General features: G+C 35.9%; 1 protein-coding gene and 1 non-coding gene across 12 annotated transcripts in view; both read right to left on the reverse strand.

The window, feature by feature from the left end:
* The window catches only part of RAP1GDS1 (Rap1 GTPase-GDP dissociation stimulator 1), a 210,267-nt gene that overhangs the window by 165,770 nt on the left and 23,338 nt on the right, over window positions 1-21,159 (reverse strand). For 6 of the 11 annotated variants that reach the window (XM_078366782.1, XM_008992945.5, XM_035293279.3 and 3 more), the window contains exon 2: window positions 15,632-15,739. In XM_078366782.1, the coding sequence (XP_078222908.1) occupies window positions 15,632-15,739 (108 nt within the window). Of the gene's footprint in view, window positions 1-15,631; window positions 15,743-21,159 lie in introns of all 11 variants that reach the window. The other 5 variants (XM_035293283.3, XM_002745575.6, XM_008992944.5 and 2 more) reach the window with 1 other exon arrangement.
* On the reverse strand, window positions 9,024-9,130 carry LOC118152481 (U6 spliceosomal RNA). The gene has a single exon (XR_004741241.1). It is a non-coding gene; the product is annotated as a U6 spliceosomal RNA (small nuclear RNA).

Genomic DNA, 21,159 nt, shown 5'->3' on the forward strand with positions numbered 1-21,159 from the left:
AAAGTCATGTACTAAAACTTCATCCCCAATATGACTGCAGTAAAAGGTGAGGCTTTGGATTAATGGATTAATGCCATTATAAAAGAGGCTTCAGAGAGCTGCCTTGCTCTCTGGATCTCCTTCCCTTCTGCCACCTGTCATGTGAAAATGCAGTAATAAGGTGCCAGCAATGAGGTATGGCATGTCACCAGACTCTGAACCTACCAGTACCTTGATCTTGGACTTCTCAGTCTCCAGAACAGGGAGAAATATAAATCTCTACTATTTATAATTTACCTGGTGTGTGCTATTCTCTTATAACAGCACAAATGGACTGACACACTGGGTTACTGCTTATATGATTAGAGAAGCCAATTAACTTCAATCAGGTGTATGTCCACAGACTAAGCTGGCTATAGGTACAGTGACATGGAACCCTGATGAAAAATAACGTCAAAAAGACACAGCAGGCTGGGCACGGTGGCTCACACCTGTAATCCCAGGACTTTGGGAGGCCAAGGTGGGTGGATCACCTGAGGTTGGGAGTTCAAAACCAGCCTGACCAATATGGAGAAACTCTGTCTCTACTAAAAATACAAAATTAGTCAGGCATGGTGACGCATGCCTGCAATCCCAGCTACTTGGGAAGTTGAGGCAGGAGAATCACTTGAACCCAGAAGGTAGAGGTTGTGGTGAGCCAAGATCATGCCATTGCACTCCAGCCTGGGCAACAAGGGCAAAGCTCCATCTCAAAAAAAGAAAGACACAGCAGGAACAAACTCATCTCTTCTTCCTCAAGTATAATTTAAAGGGTAGTCTTTAGTGATAGTAAATCAGTACTGGTACTATAAATACTGAGAGCGGCAAATCTTCAGTATGTATTTGGCATACAGCATCATTTCAAATCACATTTCTCTCTTACACATTTACTCTGTGTTAGGAACATAGAAAATTTTTCAAATGTAGCAAACTTAAGATGCAAAAATGGTAACATTCATTAGCTAATGTTAGCAAACCCAGATCTTCCTCCAAGGCTTCAATCACTAACTGCAAATACCAATGGAGATTTGTATCCTTCTGGCAACTGCACATCATGAGAGTCCTTTTTGCCTTTTATAAAGTACAGTGCTTCAAAGCATATCAGAGGGCAGACAGTACCTAGTATCACTGTTAAATTTCTGGCTTCTGTTACTAATCTCATGGCTTGTGAGAGATTTGATTTTAAGATGGTGTTTCTCACTCTCCGAATGACATTCAAGCCTTTCCATGCTCCCACTCCTATAAACTTCAAGGTAAGAATGTATTTGAATATACACTGTTTTCTCCTTTCTGCTTTAGATTAAACACACAGAACATATCTTAGATCCTTTATGTCGCCTTTATGAACCTAAGATTCCTTTAAAAATGTTCTCTACCAAACTACAAATGACCACTCAAGAAAATCAGGGAGGACATAAAAAATGGAAAAACCCTCCATGCTCATGAATAGGAAGAATCAATTATCATGAAAATGACCATACTGCCCAAAGTAATTTATAGATTCAATATTATTCCCATTAAACTACCATTGACCTTGTTCACAAAATTAGAAAAACCTACTTTAAAATTCATATGGAACCAAAAAAGAGACTGTATAGCCAAGACAACTGTAAGAAAAAAGAACAAAGCTAGTGGCATCACACTACCCAACTTCAAACTATACTACAAGGCTATAGTAACCAAAACCATGGTACTGGTACAAAAACAGACATATAAACCTATAGAACAGAATAGAGATCTCAGAAATAAGATTGCATCTACAATCATCTGCTCTTCAACAAACCTGACAAAAAAGTAGCAATGGGGGAAGGATTCCCTATTTAATAAATGGTACTGGGAAAACTGGCTAGCTATCATCAGAGTTAACAGACAACCTATAGAATGGGAGGAAATTTTTGCAATCTATCCATCTGACAAAGGTCTAATATTCAGAATCTACAAGGAACGTCAAATGAACTTACAAGAAAAAAACAACCCCATTAAAAAGTGCGCAAAGGACATGAACAAATACTTCTCAAAAGAAGACAATTATAGGGCCAACAAACATGAAAGAAAGCTCAACATCACTCACCATTAGATAAAAGCAAATCAAAACCACAATGAGATACCAACTCATACCAGTCAGAATGGTGATTACTAAAAAGTCAAGAAATAACAGATGCTGATGAGGCTGTGGAGAAATAGGAACACTTTTACATGGCTGGTGGGAATGTAAATTAGTTCAACCATTGTGGAAGACAGTGTGGCAATTCCTCAAAGATCTAGAACCAGAAATGCCATTTGACCCAGCAATCCCATTACTAGGTATATACCCAAAAGAATATAAGTTATTCTATTATAAAGATACATTCATGTGTATGTTCACTGCAGCACTATTCACAACAGCAAAGACATGGAACCAACCCAAATGCCCATCAATGATAGACTGGAAATGTAGTACATATACATCATTGGAATACTATGCAGCCATAAAAAGGAATGAGATTATGTCCTCTGCAGAAACATGGATGTAGCAGGAGGCCATTATCCTCAGCAAACTATCATGAGAACAGCAGCCCAAACACTCCTAAGTGGGAGCTGAAAAAAGAAAACACATAGACACGGGGAGGGGAACAACACACAGTGGGGTTTGTTAGGGTGGTATGGGGAGGGAGAGCATCAGGATAAACAGCTAATACATGTGGGGCTTTAACCTAGGTGATGTGTTGACAGATGCAGCAAACCACCATGGCACATATTTACCTGCATATGTAACAAACCTGCACACCCTACACATGTATCCCAGACTTAAATTTTTTTTTAAAGTTCTCTTCCTGTACTGAATAACCCTATTATATTTATATTACATATTATAAGGTTTATTGTATTATATTTACTTATTATTTTCTTCTACGCTGCATTTTCCATCATATCACACTGACTGGCCCAAGTCTTAAAAGGACTTTGGGCTGGGTGCAGTGGCTCACACCGATAATCCCAGAACTTTGGGAGGCCAAGGCAGGCGGATCATGTGAGGTCGAGAATTCGAGACTGGCCTGACCAATATGGAGAAACCCCGTCTCTACTAAAAATACAAAAAATTTGCTGGGTGTGGTGGCACATGCCTATAATCCCAGCTACTTGGGATGCTGAGGCAGGAGAACCGTTTGAACCCAGGAGGTGGAGGATGCGGTGAGATTACGCCACTGTGTTCCAGCCTGGGCAACAAGAGTGAAACTCTGTCGGAAAAAAAAAAAAAAAACACTTTGATCAGTTACTACCACAATACAAGAAATGCTGGCTTATAAAGCTTCAGTACAAACAAAGCATTTGTAAATATTTCACAAAATTTTAAATAAGATTTAATACGTACAAACACTTTTCAAAAGAAGACAAATATAGCACAACACCAGAGCCCGGCGCAGCGGCTGTGACGGCACCTCGGTGCGGCAGCGCTCGGCGCAGAGGCGCAGAGTAAACGGCATCGGCTCCCCTTCTGACCGAGGTTTGGAGCCCCGGGAAGGCGGAGTCGCCCACTACGGACACAAGAAGGAAGCCAGACAAGAGAATCCTGGGCAGAAAAGCACTATCAGTTTTAACGCCGCTGCTCTGGCCCTGGGAACTAACAACCTGGACGTCCACTCAAGAGACCTAATCTGAAAGTTGGTAAATTCAAAGACCACAGGAGGATAAACTTACAATGACGGGAAGAAACCAGCGTAAAAAAGCTGAGAATACTCAAAGTCAGAACGCCTCTCCCTCTAAAGATGATCACAGTTCCACATCAACAATGGAACAAGGCTTGATGGAGAACGAGCGCAGCCCAATGCTAGAATATCGCTTCAGGGAATGGATAATAACAAACTTCAGTGAGTTAAAAGAACATGTTGTAGCCCAACGTAAAGAAACTAGGAACTTTGAAAAAAAGTTTGATGAAATCCTATTGAGAATAGACAACTTAGAGAGGAGTATGAGTGAAATAATGCAACTGAAGAATACAATACAGGAACTCCGAGAAGTTTGCACAGGTTTAAACACTCGAATTGTTCAAGCAGAAGAAGGGATATCAGAGTTCAAAGTCCAACTTAATGAAATAAAACGCGAAGAAAAGATTAGAGCAAAAAGGGTAAAAAGGAATGAGCAAAGTCTCCAAGAAATGTGGGACAATGTGAAAAGACCAAATCTACGTTTGATAGGTGTACCTGAATGCGACGGAGAGAATGAATCCAAGATGGAAAATACCCTTCAGGAAATTATTCAGGAAAATTTTCCCAAACTAGCAAAGCAGGTCAATATTCAACCCCAGGTAATACAGAGAACACCACAAAGATATTCCTCAAGAAGAGCAACCCCAAGGCACATAATCGTTAGATTCACTAGGGCTGAAATGAAGGAGAAAATACTAAGGGCAGCCAGAGAGAAAGGTCAGGTTACTCACAAAGGCAAGCCAATCAGACTTACAGCAGATCTCTCAGCAGAAACTCTATAAGCCAGAAGAGAGTGGGGGCCAATATTCAACATCCTCAAAGAATAGAACCTTCAGCCCAGAATTTCATATCCAGCCAAACTAAGCTTCACAACTGAAGGAAAAATAAAATCTTTTATGAACAAGCAAGAACTCAGAGATTTTATTACCACCAGGCCTGCTTTACAAGAGCTTCTGAAAGAAGCATTACACACAGAAAGAAACAACCAGTATCAGCCCTTCTAAAAATATACCAAAAAGTAAAGAGCACCAACATAAAGAAGAATTTACACCAACGAATGGATAAAACAGCCAGTTAACATCAAAGGGCAGTAACCCTAAATTTAAATCGACTAAATCCCCCAATCAAAAGACACAGCCAAAACCCAACGGCATGTTACATCCAGACCTGTTTCACAGGCAAGGATACACAAAGTCTCAAAACAAAGGGATGGAGAAAGATTTACCAACCAAATGGAGAGCAAAAATAAATAAATAAAAAGCAGGAGTTGCAATTCTCGTATCAGATAAAATAGATTTTAAAGCAACAAAGATATAGTGGTAAAAGGATCAATACAACAAGAGCTAATGATCCTAACACCCAGATACATAGAGACTCAGACACAATGGGACAGAAAATTAATAAGGATATCAAGGACTCGAACTCAGATCCGGAACAAGTAAACTTAATAAATATTTATAGAGCTCCCCACTTCAAATACACAAACATTCTCGTCAATACCACATCACACGTACTCATAGGTTTAAATAAAACATTGATTGGCCATTATTAATACCCATTTTTTTTTAAGAATAAAGCAATATTTCCACTCACTCTCCCTCCTTCTCTTCCTCTTTCTTCCTCTCCTTTACTCATTTTTTTCTTCTTTCCTTCACTCAAAAAAAAAAAAAAAAGAAATCAACTTGTAAATGTCTAGATCCAGGTCGGCAATGTCTCTCTCATTGCTTGAATTCCTTCCCTTTCCTTCCCTCCCTCCCTCCCTCCCTCCCCCCTTCCTCCCTTCCTTCATCCCTCCCTTCCAAAAAAAAAAATAAATAAAAAAAAAAAAGAAGACAAATATGCGGCCAAGAAACATGAAAAAATGCTCATCCCTAATCTCAACCACACAATCTTTGACAAACCTGACAGAAATAAGCAATGGGAAAAGATTCCATGTTAAATAAATGGTGTTGGGAAAACTGGCTAGCTATGTGCAGAAAGCAGAAACTAGACCCCTTCCTGACACCTTACACTAAAATTAACTCCAGATGGATTAAAGACTTAAACATAAGACCTAACGCCATAAAAACCCTAGAAGAAAATATAGGCAAAACCATTCAGGACATAGGAGTAGGCAAAGACTTCATGACCAAAACACCAAAAGCATTGGCAACTAAAGCCAAAATAGACAAATGGGACCTAATCAAACTCCACAGTTTCTGCATGGCAAAAGAAACAGTCATTAGAGTGAATCGGCAACCAACTGAATGGGAAAAAATGTTTGCAGTTTACCCATCTGACAAAGGGCTGATATCCAGAATCTACAAAGAACTAAAACAGATTTACAAGAAAAAAACCAACAAGCCCATTCAAAAGTGGGCAAAGGATATGAACAGACACTTTACAAAAGAAGACATATGAGGCCAGCAAACATACGAAAAAATGCTCATCATCACTGGTCATTAGAGAAATGCAAATCAAAACTACATTAGATACCATCTCATGCCAGTTACAATGGCAATCATTAAAAAATCTGGAGACAACAGATGCTGGAGAGGATGTGGTGAAATAGGAACACTTCTACACTGCTGGTGGGAGTGTAAATTAGTTCAACCATTGTGGAAGACAGTGTGGTGATTCCTCAAGGACCTAGAAATAGAAATTCCATTTGACCCAGCAATCCCATTACTGGGTATATAACCAAAGGATTATAAATCGTTCTACTATAAGGACACATGCACACGAATGTTCATTGCAGCACAGTTTACAATAGCAAAGACCTGAAATCAACCCAAATGCCCATCGATGATAGACTGGACAGGGAAAATGTGGCACATATACACCATGGAATATTATGCAGCAATCAAAAATGATGAGTTCATGTCCTTTACAGGGACATGGATGAACCTAGAGACCATCATTCTCAGCCAGCTGACACAAGAACAGAAAATGAAACACCACATGTTCTCACTCATAGGCGGGTGTTGAACAATGAGAACACATGGACACAGGGAGGGAGCACTACACACTGGGGTCTGTTGGGGGGAATAGGGGAGGGACAGTGGGGGGTGTGGAGTTGGGGAGAGATACCATGGGGAGAAATGCCAGATATAGGTGAAGGGGAGGAAGGCAGCAAATCACACTGCCATGTGTGTACCTATGCAACTATCTTGCATGTTCTTCACATGTACCCCAAAACCTAAAATGCAATAAAAAAATAAATTAATTAAAAAAAAAAGAAAAAATGCTCATCACCATTGGTCATTAGAGAAATTCAAATCAAAACCACATTGAGATACCATCTCATGCCAGTTAGAATGGTGATCATTAAAAAATCTGGAGACAACAGATGCTGGAGAGGATGTGGAGAAATAGGAACACTTTTACACTGTTGGTGGGAGTGTAAATTAGTTCAACCATTATGGAAGACAATGTCACGATTCCTCAAGGACCTAGAAATAGAAATTGCATTTGACCCAGCAATCCCATTACTGGGTATATACCCAAAGGATTATAAATCATTCTATTATAAAGACACATGCACATGTATGTTCACTGTGGCGCTGTTTATGAGACCAAAGACCTGGAACCAACCAAAATGCCCATCGATGATAGAATGGACAAAGAAAATGTGGCATATATACACCATGGAATACTATGCAGCCATAAAAAACGACAAGTTTGTGTCCTTTGTAGAGACATGGATGAACCTAGAAACCATCATTCTCAGCAAACTGACACAAGAACAGAAAACCAAACAACACATGTTTTCACTTATAGGCAGGTGATGAATAATTAGAACACTTGGACACAGGAAAGGGAACAACACTCACAGGGCTAGGTGGGGGAGTGGAGCGACAGTGGTGGTGGGGCGGGGGCAGGTGGGGAGGATGGGAGAAATGGAGAAATGCCTGATGTTGGCAATGGGTCCAGGGGGAGGGGGTCGGGCGGGATGGAGACCGCAAACCACCATAGCATATATGTACCTATGCAGGATGCAGGAAGTGCACATGTACCGAAGAGCCCATGCTACAATAAAAAGATTTAATATGTAATAAATATTTTTAAACTATTAATGTCTATTTTACACTTTTTATTTGTACTAAGTCTTTGAAACTGGTATGCTTTTTAGACTTACAGCACAACTCAATTTAGACTAGCTTCATTTCAAATGCTCAGCAGCCATGTTGAAGAGCAACTACTGTATTAAACAGTGCAAATTTTAGAAGCTGCTTCTGGAAGGCTAAGAGTACAGTATTCCCTGGGTTTTTCTATGTTTAACAGGATTTTTCTATAGCTTTGATTTTTGCTGGACAGCTTGGTTCAATATAAAGTTCTTATTCCTTCAGTTACTTCCCCGGTGTTAAATTCTGTATTGCTCTGTGGAAGTCTGATGTCAATCTGACTTTCTTTCCTTTTTCTTTTTAATTTGAGATAGCGTCTCACTCTACTGCCCAGGCTGAAGTGCAGTTGTGCAATCTCTGCTCACTGCAACCTCCACCTCCCAGGCTCAAGCAATTCTCATGCCTCAGCCTGCCAAGTAGCTAGGATTACAGGAGTGTATAGCCACATTCAGCTGTTTTTTATTTTTAGTAGAGATGAGGTTTCACCATAGTGGCCAGGCTGGTCTCCTGACCTCAAACGATCCACCCACGTTGGCCTCCCAAAGACGCTGAGATTACAGGAGTGGATCACCATGCCTGGCCTTTCTTTCCATTTTAAATATTATTTTTGAATGGAGACCTCGAGGATTTTTACCTCTGTATTTGATTTTCTCTTTAAAGTATACAAGTTTTCCTACACTATGTCTTTGAGTTGACTGTTTCGGGTCAATTTTCACAAGCATATAGGAGGTCCTTTCAATAAACAGATTCTGGTCTTCCTTTACTTACAGAAAGCTTATATTTTTAAATACTACCTCTGTTTCACCATTTGTTTTCCTTCTTAAAAATTCTAGTTGAATGTATGTTGGATCTCTTTGAATATCTTCTGTATTATAATCTTTTTTCTGATCCTTTATCTTCTCATTTGCCTGTTTTCATCCCTTTCCTCAATGCCCCTTATTAAATTTTCAATCACCTCTAGTCTTCCTTGGGCACCTTGAAATTTAGTCTTAATTTTTACAACGATTTTGGATTTTCTTCAATTTCTTCTGGTCAACTCTAATTACACTTCTTCCTGGTGTTTATTTTGGTTCTATGTTTCTGAATGCATAACTTGAAGGTTTCTTCTCTTCTTATGCGCAAAGGCTTATTTAAGAATATTTAATATAGGTCATGGTGTTCTGTTAATGATAACTGACTCATGAATGGCTTAGCTGGAAATTTTTTTTCTTTAAAAAAAACTATGAAACACTTCGCAAATTTGCGTGTCATCCTTGCACAGGGGCCATGCTAATCTTCTCTGTATCATTCAAATTTTAGTATATATGCTGCCAAAGCGAGCATGGAAAATTTTTAATAGCTAAAATGTTTTGATTCTTATTTTCTGCTTTCTTCTTTGTAGCACCTTTGTATGTATCTTATCTGAAATCTCCTGTTCAGTGTATAGTTTTTTATTTTCCTTGACCAGCAATAAAAATTATATGTAGTAAGGGCAACAATTTGGAATACGTATATAGGATTTTTAGTTCAAAATGCTCCCTCTTCTGAACTGAGGCCAAAGTGGGGTAGTTAGTGTGTCTTCTGATTTTGCGGTTTTCTTATTTCTACAGAACACTTCATTTCTCCCTCTTGCTTCTTTCTTTTCAGTACCAGGTATTAAAGGGTAACAACTCCATCCCCAAAATGGTACTTTTCTGACCTGTCACCTGGAATCCCATGTACTTTTGAGTAGCCAGTGTTAGAATCTAATCCAAGACCAGATCGTACTATTTTCCTACTAGTGTAGGAATTCTTCTGTCTAACGGTAATTTTCACTGTGTGCTATTTCCCTCTCCCGTTTGGCTCCTGGTTCCCCATTTCCCTCTCCTCTTGTCCATGTAGTCTCTGCAGTTTTAACTCTCCCTGCAGAGGTCTCTGAAGTTGTGTAGACTATATTTGGTTATTTATTTATCTCCTCATACTGAAGACACAGATTATGGTTAATTGGTTTTATTTTATCTCTTTGTTGATCTGTGTGGACTTTTAGAGAATGCATGTAAAGATACAGATTTAGGAGGCCACAACAATCCTATGGCAATCCAGGAGTCTCAACTCATCAGGAATTGTCGATGTCTTTTTAATTGATGCTTTAGTTAAGAATCTCCTATATTCTTCAAATGCTATCTTTGGTAAAAACGAAATCTTCGGTAGTTCATAATGAGCACCAGTGCTAAGCCCTCATGAACAATTCACTAAAAGAGGCAAACAATATGAAAAAAAGCAAAGGAGGTCAAAAATAATAATAATGAATTCAGCTTGCAAAAGAAACATACTACTTCTGTGGAACATTTGATAACTCTAGATAAAAAGGTAAAAATCTATTCAAGATACTACTATGAAAGAATAAAGTAAAATAATGTTTGTCATCTCTATTAAAACAGCAGGAGTATGTTCAGAGATTGCAAATACTGAAAACAGCTGATAATAAGAAGTCTCTTACTTAGAAAGTAACTTTGCTACCTGATAGTGAGTCTGTTCAAAAATAGTAAATGCATAAAGGAAATGACAACAAAAATGTTTACTGTTAGAGAAGACTCATGGAGTAATCTAGATTAGCACCTTGTATACATAAAAGCATACCTCTGAGATATTGCAAGTTGGTTCTAAATCACTTCAATACAGTGAATATAACTATAAAACAAATCACACCTTTTTTTGTTTGTTTCTCAGTAGATATAAAAGTTATGTTTACAGGCTGGGTGTGGTAGCTCACACCTGTAATGCTAGCACTTTGGGAGGCCAAGGCAGGTGGATTACCTGAGGTCAAGAGTTCAAGACCAGCCTGGCCAACATGGGGAAACCCTGTCTCTACTAAAACTACAAAAAATTAGCCGGGTGTAGTGGCAGCTGTCTATAATACCAGCTACTTGGGTTGCCGAGGCAGAAGAATTATTTGAATATGGGAGGCGGAGGTTGCAGTGAGCCGAGATCTTGCCACTACACTCCAGCCTGGGTGACAGAACAAGGCTCTGTCTCCAGAAAAAAAAAAAAAAGGTTATGTTTACACTATACTGTAGTCTATTGTTTGTCATAGCATTATGTCTAAAGGAACAATGTATATAGCTTGCTTTAAAATATTTTATTGCTAAAAAATGCTAGAGATTATCTGACCCTTCAGTAAGTCATAATCTTTTTGCTGCTGGAAGGTCTTTCCTCAATGCTGAAGGTTGCTGGCTAACCACCACCTAATCAGGGTGCTGGTTGCTGAAGGTTAGGGTGCCTATGTCAACTTTTTAAAATAAGATAAAGTTTATCATACTGATTGACTCTTCTTTTCACAAAAGAGTCAATCAGTATGATAAACTTTCTTCCTATCAGCAATAAGGCTGTTTTGCTTTCTTATCATTCATGTGTTCACTGGAGAAGCACTTTTAATTTCCTTCAAGAACTTTTCCTGTGCATTCACAACTTGGCTAACTGGCTCAAGAAGCCTAGCTTTTGGCCTATCTTTGCTTTCAACCTGCCTCTGCTTTTGTCATGCCTTCCTCAGAAAGCTTCATCATTTCTAGCTTGTGATATAAAGTGAGAGAGATATGACTCTTCCTTTCACTAGAATACTTACAGGCCACTGTTAGATTATTAGTTGGCCTTAATTAAACATTGTGCCCTAGGGAACAGGGAGGCCTGAGGAGAGGAATAGAGACAGGGTGTAAGGGGTGCAGCATACCTAGTTGGTGGGGCAGTCAGACACAGTATTTATCAATTAAGTTCACCATCATATATGGGCATGGTTCATGGCACCCCAAAACAATCACAATAGTAACATCAAAGATCACTGATCACAGATTACTGCAGTAGATATAATAATAATGTCTGAAACACTACAAGAATTATCAAAATGTGACACAAAGACACAAAGCACATGCTGTTGGAAAAATGGCACCAAAAGACTTGTTCAACTCAAGGTTGCCATAAAAATTCAATATGTAAAAATACAGTATTTGCGATGTGCAAAAACTAAAGTGCAATAAAATGAAGTGTGCTTATAATTACGTATGCTTAGGATTGTTGAAGGGAGCCAAAAATCAATACAACAAATGAAATAAAGAACAAGAGCTAGCAAATTCCTTAGGGGTAGAAAATAAAGAATTCATCATGTGACTGAATATTATGATAGAAGGTTAGAGATGTGGAAATAGAAATTAAATGCTTTTTTTCTTTAAAGACAAGTAAACACACAGTATCTCACAGAGTTGTTCTATAAAAAATAAACAATACGTGACTGTCATATGAAATGGGAATCGCCATCAAGCAAGAAACTAAGCTAAATATATTAAAAAAAAAAAGAGAGAGCGAGAGAAAGAGAGTAAGACAAAGGAAGAAAAATCTTCAGGAGGAGAGTTTAAAGCTGTATGGCATCACTTTATGGTACACCCAGCGACATAAAATGGTCTTCATCCTAAGAATGGAATAAAATGAATAGAATTTTTATTACAAATAGAATGTTAATTTTTCTTGTCTTTGGGCCTTTAATTTAAACTAATAGTTTCTCTTGCAAGGTGATTTAGATGCCATATTCTCCAAAGACAATTCCTGTCTTAATGGTTAGGGATGAAAATAGGTGGCCTATTGTTTTACATTTCCAAATAAGCATAAAAGAGTAACCATACTACAACTAAATAAGCATTTACTGAGAATATTCTAACTATAATCTGAATCAAAAGAGACCAAAATAAACAGAAGCTGATTTCTTGGCTGGTATCCTTCACACATTTACTAAAAATATTTTAAAACTGAGATCTGATGTATTTATATGAGTGAATGAATGACTTTATATTAATTTAGATCAAAGATTTACACAAAATGCTTGCTTAAACAAAATGTTTTCATAAAATCTAGTAAGTATTCAAATCTTCTTGTCTCTTAAGATAGACACATATACTATAAACGTTACAGAGAGAAATATTGCCAATGGTAAAAAAAGAAAACCACTCTAAAGCCATACATCAAAGTAAAAATTCTAATTTCAGATTACAGTCATTTATAATATGCAATTCAAATGCACTAAATTCACACAGTATAAAAGTTTCAAAAGCATTATTATTTTGTTCCTTTCAGAAATAATCTTTCCAGTAACAGGGCAGTAGAATGCAAAATAAAATTTTGTTTATATTTCCATTATATACATTACCATCTTATATTTGTATAGAATGGAGAAATCTTTCTTTCCTGCTCAGGTGCGAACAGTGATTATTTTTAGTTAAAACACCTGACACTAAGGAAGAATTATGAAACCTGAAGCTCTCTGTTTTGTTTTTTGTTTTTTTTTTAAAAGCAAGTACAGATTCTTCTAAGTTAAATGTTTTATAATTTTACATTTAGGACAGAAGGAGCAATGCCTCAATCACCTTATTCAAAGAAGAATTGTAGAAAATTAACATCTTACTAATATATTTTAGTTTTTCTTGTTAAAAAGCCATATTCTCACTTTATAAAGTGTATCAATAAATGTCTATAAAATACATATATCACTTTATAGTTCAAGAAAAACAGGCTTATCCACTTTAATAAAAATTTGAAACTTTTTTTAAAAAAGCAAACATTTAAGAAAATATTAAAATCTAGCTTCTTGGAACAGTTTCACATTATATAGACTCAACAAAAAGCTTCACTTTACTCAGATTATAATTTTTTATTTTGTAAACTAAGAGTTCAAATCCAAACTCTGGCTTCTTCCAGAGCAACAGACAAATAAGCTTATTAATCTGTTACCTCATCCTTTAAATGGTGATAATAACACCTATCTCATAGGGCTATAGGAAAGACTAGACAGTGGCTATAATCCCCAGCCCAGTGCTACACATACAGTAAGTAACCCAATGACAGATATAACTACCAAATCAAAGACTGGACATCTGCATGAACTCCTTCTTCCAATGTCAAATTCTTTTTTGTTAGCAGTCTTAGGCATGAGGACATTTATAAATTTTGTTTCAGATTGTTAACAAGACATTCCTTTTGTTCCCTTCCTGGGTTGTCATTAGTTAAATTTGTGAGAGTTTATTGTTTTAACAACTTGTGGTTACATGGCCTTAACATTTTTGTGATATACAATTTCAAGATCATTTTCAACAAAAGGTATACTGAATAAGCTCACAATGGGGCTGAAATGTAATCTACTAATTATGAACTTGTCAATATTTTTTGAATATGTTCTTTAAAAAGCTATAAACTTTTGCTCCCTTTCTTCTTCATTTCCCTTCAACTTCATCTCTGTGTCTTCCAGTCTTTCCAGGAGACAATGGGCAACCTTCTACAGATGACCAAGAATATGACCCTTCACACGTTCTTCAGTTTCTAAAACAAATGGTCTATTTAAAAGTTTACAGTTTTCTAACAGAGAAAAAAGAGGGTCACCAAAACCAGACAAAGGTTATCATAAAACAACTGTTCAAAAAAAAATACCTGAGATACTTAATTTACTTAGGCTAATTATGTTACTGTGGAAAGCTGCCCATTCTGCCACATGTAAAAAAAAAAAAAAATCAGGTCGTTGTGTGGTTCTTTCTAGTTTCTAGACTAGTGCTATCCATAAGAATTTTCTATGATCATGGGAATATTTTATATCTGTGATCCCCAAGAGGGTGGTCATCTGCCAAATATAGCTACTGAGAAGTGAGACTAAGGAACTTACCTTTAAATTTTATTTACTTGTATTAAATCTAAATAGCTACATGTGTATACTAAAATGGATAGCAGTCTTTGACGCTCTCCTTTCCTGTCCGTTTTCTTCACCATTTGGAGCCTTATCCAGATGCTCTGGTTAAACTCCTTGTCTCAAATCCCTTCTCTGTTATCTCCAAGATTAAACAGGTTGACAGAGTTATAATCTCAAAATAATTACTGAAAAATAATTTTAAAAGCTGGCTCTAAAATGTGCTTTTTTGATGAAGAGCATTGCAATCATTTTAGATTTTTCTAGTCAAGATTTACTAAAAATTAAAAAACACATACATCAACAAGTGTTGAAACCCTACAATTAATAAAACCGTAACAATATACACTTGCCCCTCGATTCTTTGTTAGCTACATAATTAGTCTCAGGATAGGACAACAGCATAATTAAAAACAAGTATAGAACAAACCATAGCACAACCAAGCACAATTAAGATAACTAATGAAAATCACTCTGTACCAATCTATTAATGGTGATAATACAGAAATTAGTGAATAGAAATATGATAAATAAAATGCAATACAACATGTCAAAGAAGAATTGTGCAGTTTCTATCTCTAGCATTATTTACCACATCAAAGGTGAATCTTACCTCAACTTCAAAAGACTTTTGATGACTACTAATGGTTCTTTCCAAATCTAGGCATACATATTATTTTAAAGTACAATTATTTTAAAATATGATAGTATCTGAAAAAAATGTTAAGTGTTTTAAGCTCCCCTCTGTTTCTCTTCTCTCTCCTTCCCCACTCTCCCTACATATAAAACAGTCTATTTTTAAAGCACAAATGTAGGTGTTAAGAAAAATAACTATGAAGCTTTACTGTTAGAAACAAACAACGGCCTCTCTCTGGGACTGGTATTAATGTCATCACCACCCATCAATTCCTCCTTTCTTTGCCAATCAATTTGGCTTTGAGGATCCTGGGCGGGGGGGGGGGGGGGCGTGGAGGTGGGTAGGAGGGGTAGGAGGGTGGAACATGTAAAACAATCTCAGTATTCAGGGATATGATTCAAAAGAATTCAAGTTATATGAATACAAAGTTATGTGCTTAACTACACGCCAGTTTCTGAATGACTACTGATTTGATTTTCTCGTTTGGAATTTGAGTAAACATAATGAAACTTACTATTTTGAGCCAGGGCTTGAAGCAAACAATCCAAGCATCCTTCTAAACTATCCTCAGTCCTGTCAACAGCTGTTATCTTCAGCTTCTTTAAGGTATCACTGAGATTATCTGCTTAAAGAAAAAAAAAGAAGAATCAGAAACTCACCAACATTTTGACCACCATATGTTACATGATAAAAGAATAAACAGAAGAGCTTTATATAATAGCAAATAAACCTCTACATACATTCCAAAATGGCATTAGACTGTATTATTAAAACATTTTTAAATATACTTTGTTCACTTAACTCAGATATGAAATATTCTGTTACATGTAAGATATCAGGAATATTCCAAAGATTATCAAAGAACATCTTTTTTCCATATTCCTATAATGTATCGAGCTTGTTCAGGAAAGCAACTATGGTTTAGAAAAATTAAATGTTCACAAAAAAATACAGTTTTGCAAATATTTATTTCATTGTTGACTTCCTCTGTTGTACATTAAAGACATAAAATAAAAAATGATGGTTTAGAAAAATTCCAAAATAATATGATTCCAAATAATACAAAGCATGATAACTATAAAACTTACCTTAATACTGTCATTTGAAAAATACTTCACATTGAAGTACTGCTTTAAGTCCTAATATGCATATTTTGGATTATATAAAGCCTTGCTTTCTTTCTAAATTATATGTGAATTCCTCTAGACCACAGATTCTTAAAACCTCTTTACACTATTAAAAGTTATTGAGAATCCCAAAGAGCTTTCATTTATATTATTCCTATAGACATTTAACATATTAAAAGAATCAAAACTGAGACTTTTTTCCATTTATTTAGTAATTTATTTAAATGTAACAGTTATAAACCTATTGCATATTAACATAATTAGCATTTTAATGAAAAAAACTATTATTTCCAAACAAAAAAATTTAGTAAGAAGAATGGCACTGTTTTAAATTTTTAGAAATCTCATCCAGGCCTGGCGGCTCATGCCTGTAATCCTATCACTTTGGGAGGCAATGGTAGAAGGATCACTTGAGGCCAGAAGTTTGATACCAGCCTGGGGAACAAAGGGAGTCCTCGACTCCATGAAAAATAAAAAAAAAATTAACTGCATATGGTGGCATGTGCCTGTATTCCCAACTACTTGGGAGGCTGTGGTGGGAGAATCACTTAAGTCTAAAAAGTTTCAGGCTACAGTGAGCTAGGATTGCTCCACTGCACTCCAGCCTGGGCATCAGAGCAATAACTTGTCTCTTTGGAAAAAAAAAAAAAGGAATCTTTATAACGTGGTTCAACAGAAGATAACTGGACTCTTGTATCTACTTCTGTATTCAATCTTGGTTAATGTGCTGTTTTGGTTTGAAGAGATGAAAAAAACTTAGTCTCAATATATACAATATATATAGCCGGAAAAAATATATACAATATATATATAGCCTTTTCAGATATTGTGGATATTCATTGATATGCTAAAACTGGACACCTGGTAGTTCCTTAAAGGTTAGTTTTCCTGCAGAAGCTGAAACAATATCCAAGAATGTTTCCATTCTCCAGAAGAGGAAAGATTTATCTGAATAAGGCTGAGAAGGACTACTGGACATGTATGGCTCAGCCCTTCTGCATTCCTGTTCTTAAGGAAGGGACAAGAATTTTCTGTTCTTCCACACCTGTGGCTGTCCGGGTGTACCAGTAACAAAATGAGTAAATATGAATAATTGAGTAATAAAATATTCGTAATCCCATTGTGGCTATACAAATAGAGGCCTTAACTCTAGACTTCATAGATTTTAAGCAGATATTTTAAATTCTAGCAGACAACTCATCTGCTTTTACCTCCAGTGGTTCTAAACTTGGGTAAGAAACAGAGGACATTATTTTTGCACTCCTTCAAACCATGACAGTAAATTTCAGTAGTAAATCCTTAGCATGCAAATTACTTTCTGTGTAAATCCAGAGATCTGTATTTTATATTTCCTTAAAAACATTGAAATTGTTCTACTGAAAATGTGTCAGCTTCTGGCTTGTAATGAGGCAGGAAGTAGAGACAGAAATGGAGGAATATTAACAAATAAATTTTTTTCTTAAAACCACTTCTTTCCTGTACATCAACATATGGTCTAGCTTGTCTAGTGAAAGAATATGTGACATCTTCAAAGGGTTAAAGCAAAGTTTACTTGCTCATTAATTCTGAGTTTCCCACTTCCTACACACTTAATCACTCCTTAAAACCTGATCTAACCAAGTTCACTAAAAGCTTATCAAAATTACTCTGTCAGAAGTCTTAAATGGTATCTTGATGAAGCCAATGAATTTTTCTCAATCCTCCTTTGTGATATCTCTGTAGCAATAGACTGTTTTTACATTTCTGAAACACCTCTTAACTTAGAAACATCAGTCTGAACACTTGTTTTCGGTCTTCTTCAATAGATCTTCCTTCTCTATACATGCCCTTCAGAATATTAGGATAGTATGCTCTTTCCTTCTGTCCTTCCTTCTTTATCCAGCTTGACAGACCCTTGCTTTATCTCCCTATCAATATAAAGAATTGCCACATTTTAGGACTTGTTACATTTGGATAAAACCTGATGCAACTTCTGGTAACTCTGAACAGCTGTCATTCCTAGCATTTCTCGAAAGTCCCTGTTAAAAACATACAAACATCTATACTTTCCCATTAAAACTTTCAAATTTTGCCAAGCCTTTTTTTATTTTCATTTAGGTACCAGAGGCTCTTTATGCTCCAATCTCTCTTCTATAAACCAGAAACAAATTATTTACTGGTCTATAAGTACTTAATGTAATGGAAGAGTTTTAATAAGACCTAAATTTTTAGCTATCAGTTCCTCTTTTCTTAGCATCAATCTAAGAAAAACTAATGAGAAGAGTGATGCTGTTTTAATGTTCAGATAATTTCACTTAAAAGAACTTAAAATCATCATCATCATCAAAGAATATACTTGAATGTGAAGAAAGGATTGTCCCAAAGAACCAATCTCAAGACAGTGTCATGTTAAACTAGGAAGTTATGAAATTCTTCATGTTATTTGTGGTGGCATTTTTTCAGTTTATCTTCCTCACAATATTATTCAGAAATGGTAGCTTTATTTTTAAGGTTATTGGATCTAAAACATCATATTTTTAAATGTTAATCAATTCTATCACTTTATATATGCTAGTAAGTAATGCGTGGGTATATAGATAGATATGTGTTTGTTATCTTTGGACAATTATACCACTGTTGATGATAAAACCGACAGGAGACAAGCACATGATAAGAACTCCAACAGGAGACAAGCACATGATAAGAACTACTAAATGTGCTTGTAAAAGTTCAAAACAGGTGGGGAGGGATAGCCTGGGGAGAAATGCCAAATGTGGGTGAAGGGGAGAAAGGAAGCAAAACACACTGCCATGTGTGTACCTACGCAACTGTCTTGCATGTTCTGCTCATGTACCCCAAAACCTAAAATGCAATTAAAAAATTTAAAAAAAAAATACAAAAAAAAAGTTCAAGACATTTTACCTCCCTTCAAATGTCACTCAATTTTTTCTAAATCTATAATTTTCACCTACCTAGTAACAAAGCTTTACTAGCATCATTATCCACATCAAATCTAAAAAAAAAAAAAATTATGTCTACGCTAATGTGGTTTTCAAGTACCTAGAATACAGCCAATGCATGAATGGAAGAATTTCAAGTTTATCTCAAAATGAATGGCATTAAGTCAATTTGGGGCACCTGACTTAGCAACTGGAAATAATAGCAAACTCTCATGAATATTATGTTTGACTTATCTAAACAGCTTAGTATCTGACTGAAGAAGCTATTTTTAAAGGCTTATCTAACAAAGTAGGAATAATAGTTTCCGTTAGCCTGTCAAGTCGAAAGGTCTGTTTAAAAATTATAATATTTTCTGTTTTACTGTGCTGTATTTCAGTTTCCTACTTTTCTTTTGTTTACAGAGCTGGTCCTAAACCAGTCAGAAACTTTTACAACTCATTATACCCTCATCTCCCATTACTTTCTCACACAACATCATGTGTGTCAGTCCCACTATGTTTTTTCCCAAGCACACTTTCATTTTTACAATTCTGAGAATTAAATTCTTATCTAAAATTCCTTTCTGTGCATTTTCCACATATAGCATGGCTACTTACTTGGCAAAGTCAACTAATATGCCAAGTCTTACATGAAGTCTTCTGTATTTCTGCAGTCAGAGTAACCTTCCTTTTCTAGGCTCTCATATTTTGTTTATACCTGACAAACATGAAATTTTCTATTTTTACATCATTTCTTTATTGTTAAATTTATTTCAACATATTTTAGAATTTTGTCATTCCTGAGATTTAAATAAGTTGTCCTGTTTTCATGTGTAGGTGACATATCTACAGTAAAAGAGCTACCTTGTATAATTATCACATAATCAATCATCATTAAAATTATTTCTTAGCAAGCTAAAAAAGTTTAAGTATAAAAATCATGTCTCTTGATCCCTGTAAAGGAGGACTACTGTATTGTAATCTAATTCTCCAGTTATTCCCCATTTCACTGACTTCTAACAATATGAAAAAAAAAACCATGGCTCTCTTCATTGCTACTGATACTATAGATGCTTGCTGTTAAAATATAAACAAGAAAGAAAAACATAAGAAAACTGGGAGCTTAGAAAAAGTATTTAAAGTTTAATCATTTATCACTACCTTCATAATTATTACTTGGTCCCCCCAAAAAATTGAAAATTAAAAAGAATATGAAGCTAATGTGAATGGGCAACTTTGTTAAATTAGTTTCCACGATTAAGTTCCATAGAGGCAAGATCTAACAGGAATGTACGTAAATACTAAAATGTTTCGTGAATATACATTATATATGCATGATCTGAAAAAGAAATATCTGAGCAAAAAAGCAACTGTTCAAGGTGCATGTGTGCAACATTTCAAAGGCAATTCAGGCCGTACTTGGATTTTTCTAATATTTAGATACTTAATATTTCTAATATTTAAAAAGAAACAAGAGTTAAAAACTATTCTATTTAAGGAAAATTCCAATCTAAATTTCAAAAATGTTACACACCTAACTTCTACCTTAATTAATTTGTTACGTTTACACACCTATTCATACACATGGCCCTTGCTTCTAGGATGGCTCTCCAGGTTGCAATGACATTGAAATTCTGTGCCTATTCACCAGTTACTCACACATCTATCCACTAGATACACCTCTTTCATTCCAGGTTAATTATAATTAATTACAAATTAATTATAATCGCATATCACTTACCTACCTTACTTTACAAGAGTTAAGATTTCATAAAATGTAAGGGCTTATATGAATGTAATCAGCCGGTCCTACGTGGTTCAAGCAGTTTAAACTCTATACCCAGTGGTTAAATCCCAGAACTTAACTTCATCAGCAAGCTTGCAATCTATTTATGGGATTATTTTTGCAGAATTTTATATAGTTGTATTTTCTTCTGCATTTTTCACTTTGCTAGTTTTATAGTTCCAGGTAAATAAAACCCTGTTTGTAATTCTAC

This window comes from Callithrix jacchus, chromosome 3 (genome assembly GCF_049354715.1).
Source record: "Callithrix jacchus isolate 240 chromosome 3, calJac240_pri, whole genome shotgun sequence".
Classification (NCBI taxonomy): domain Eukaryota; kingdom Metazoa; phylum Chordata; class Mammalia; order Primates; family Cebidae; genus Callithrix; species Callithrix jacchus.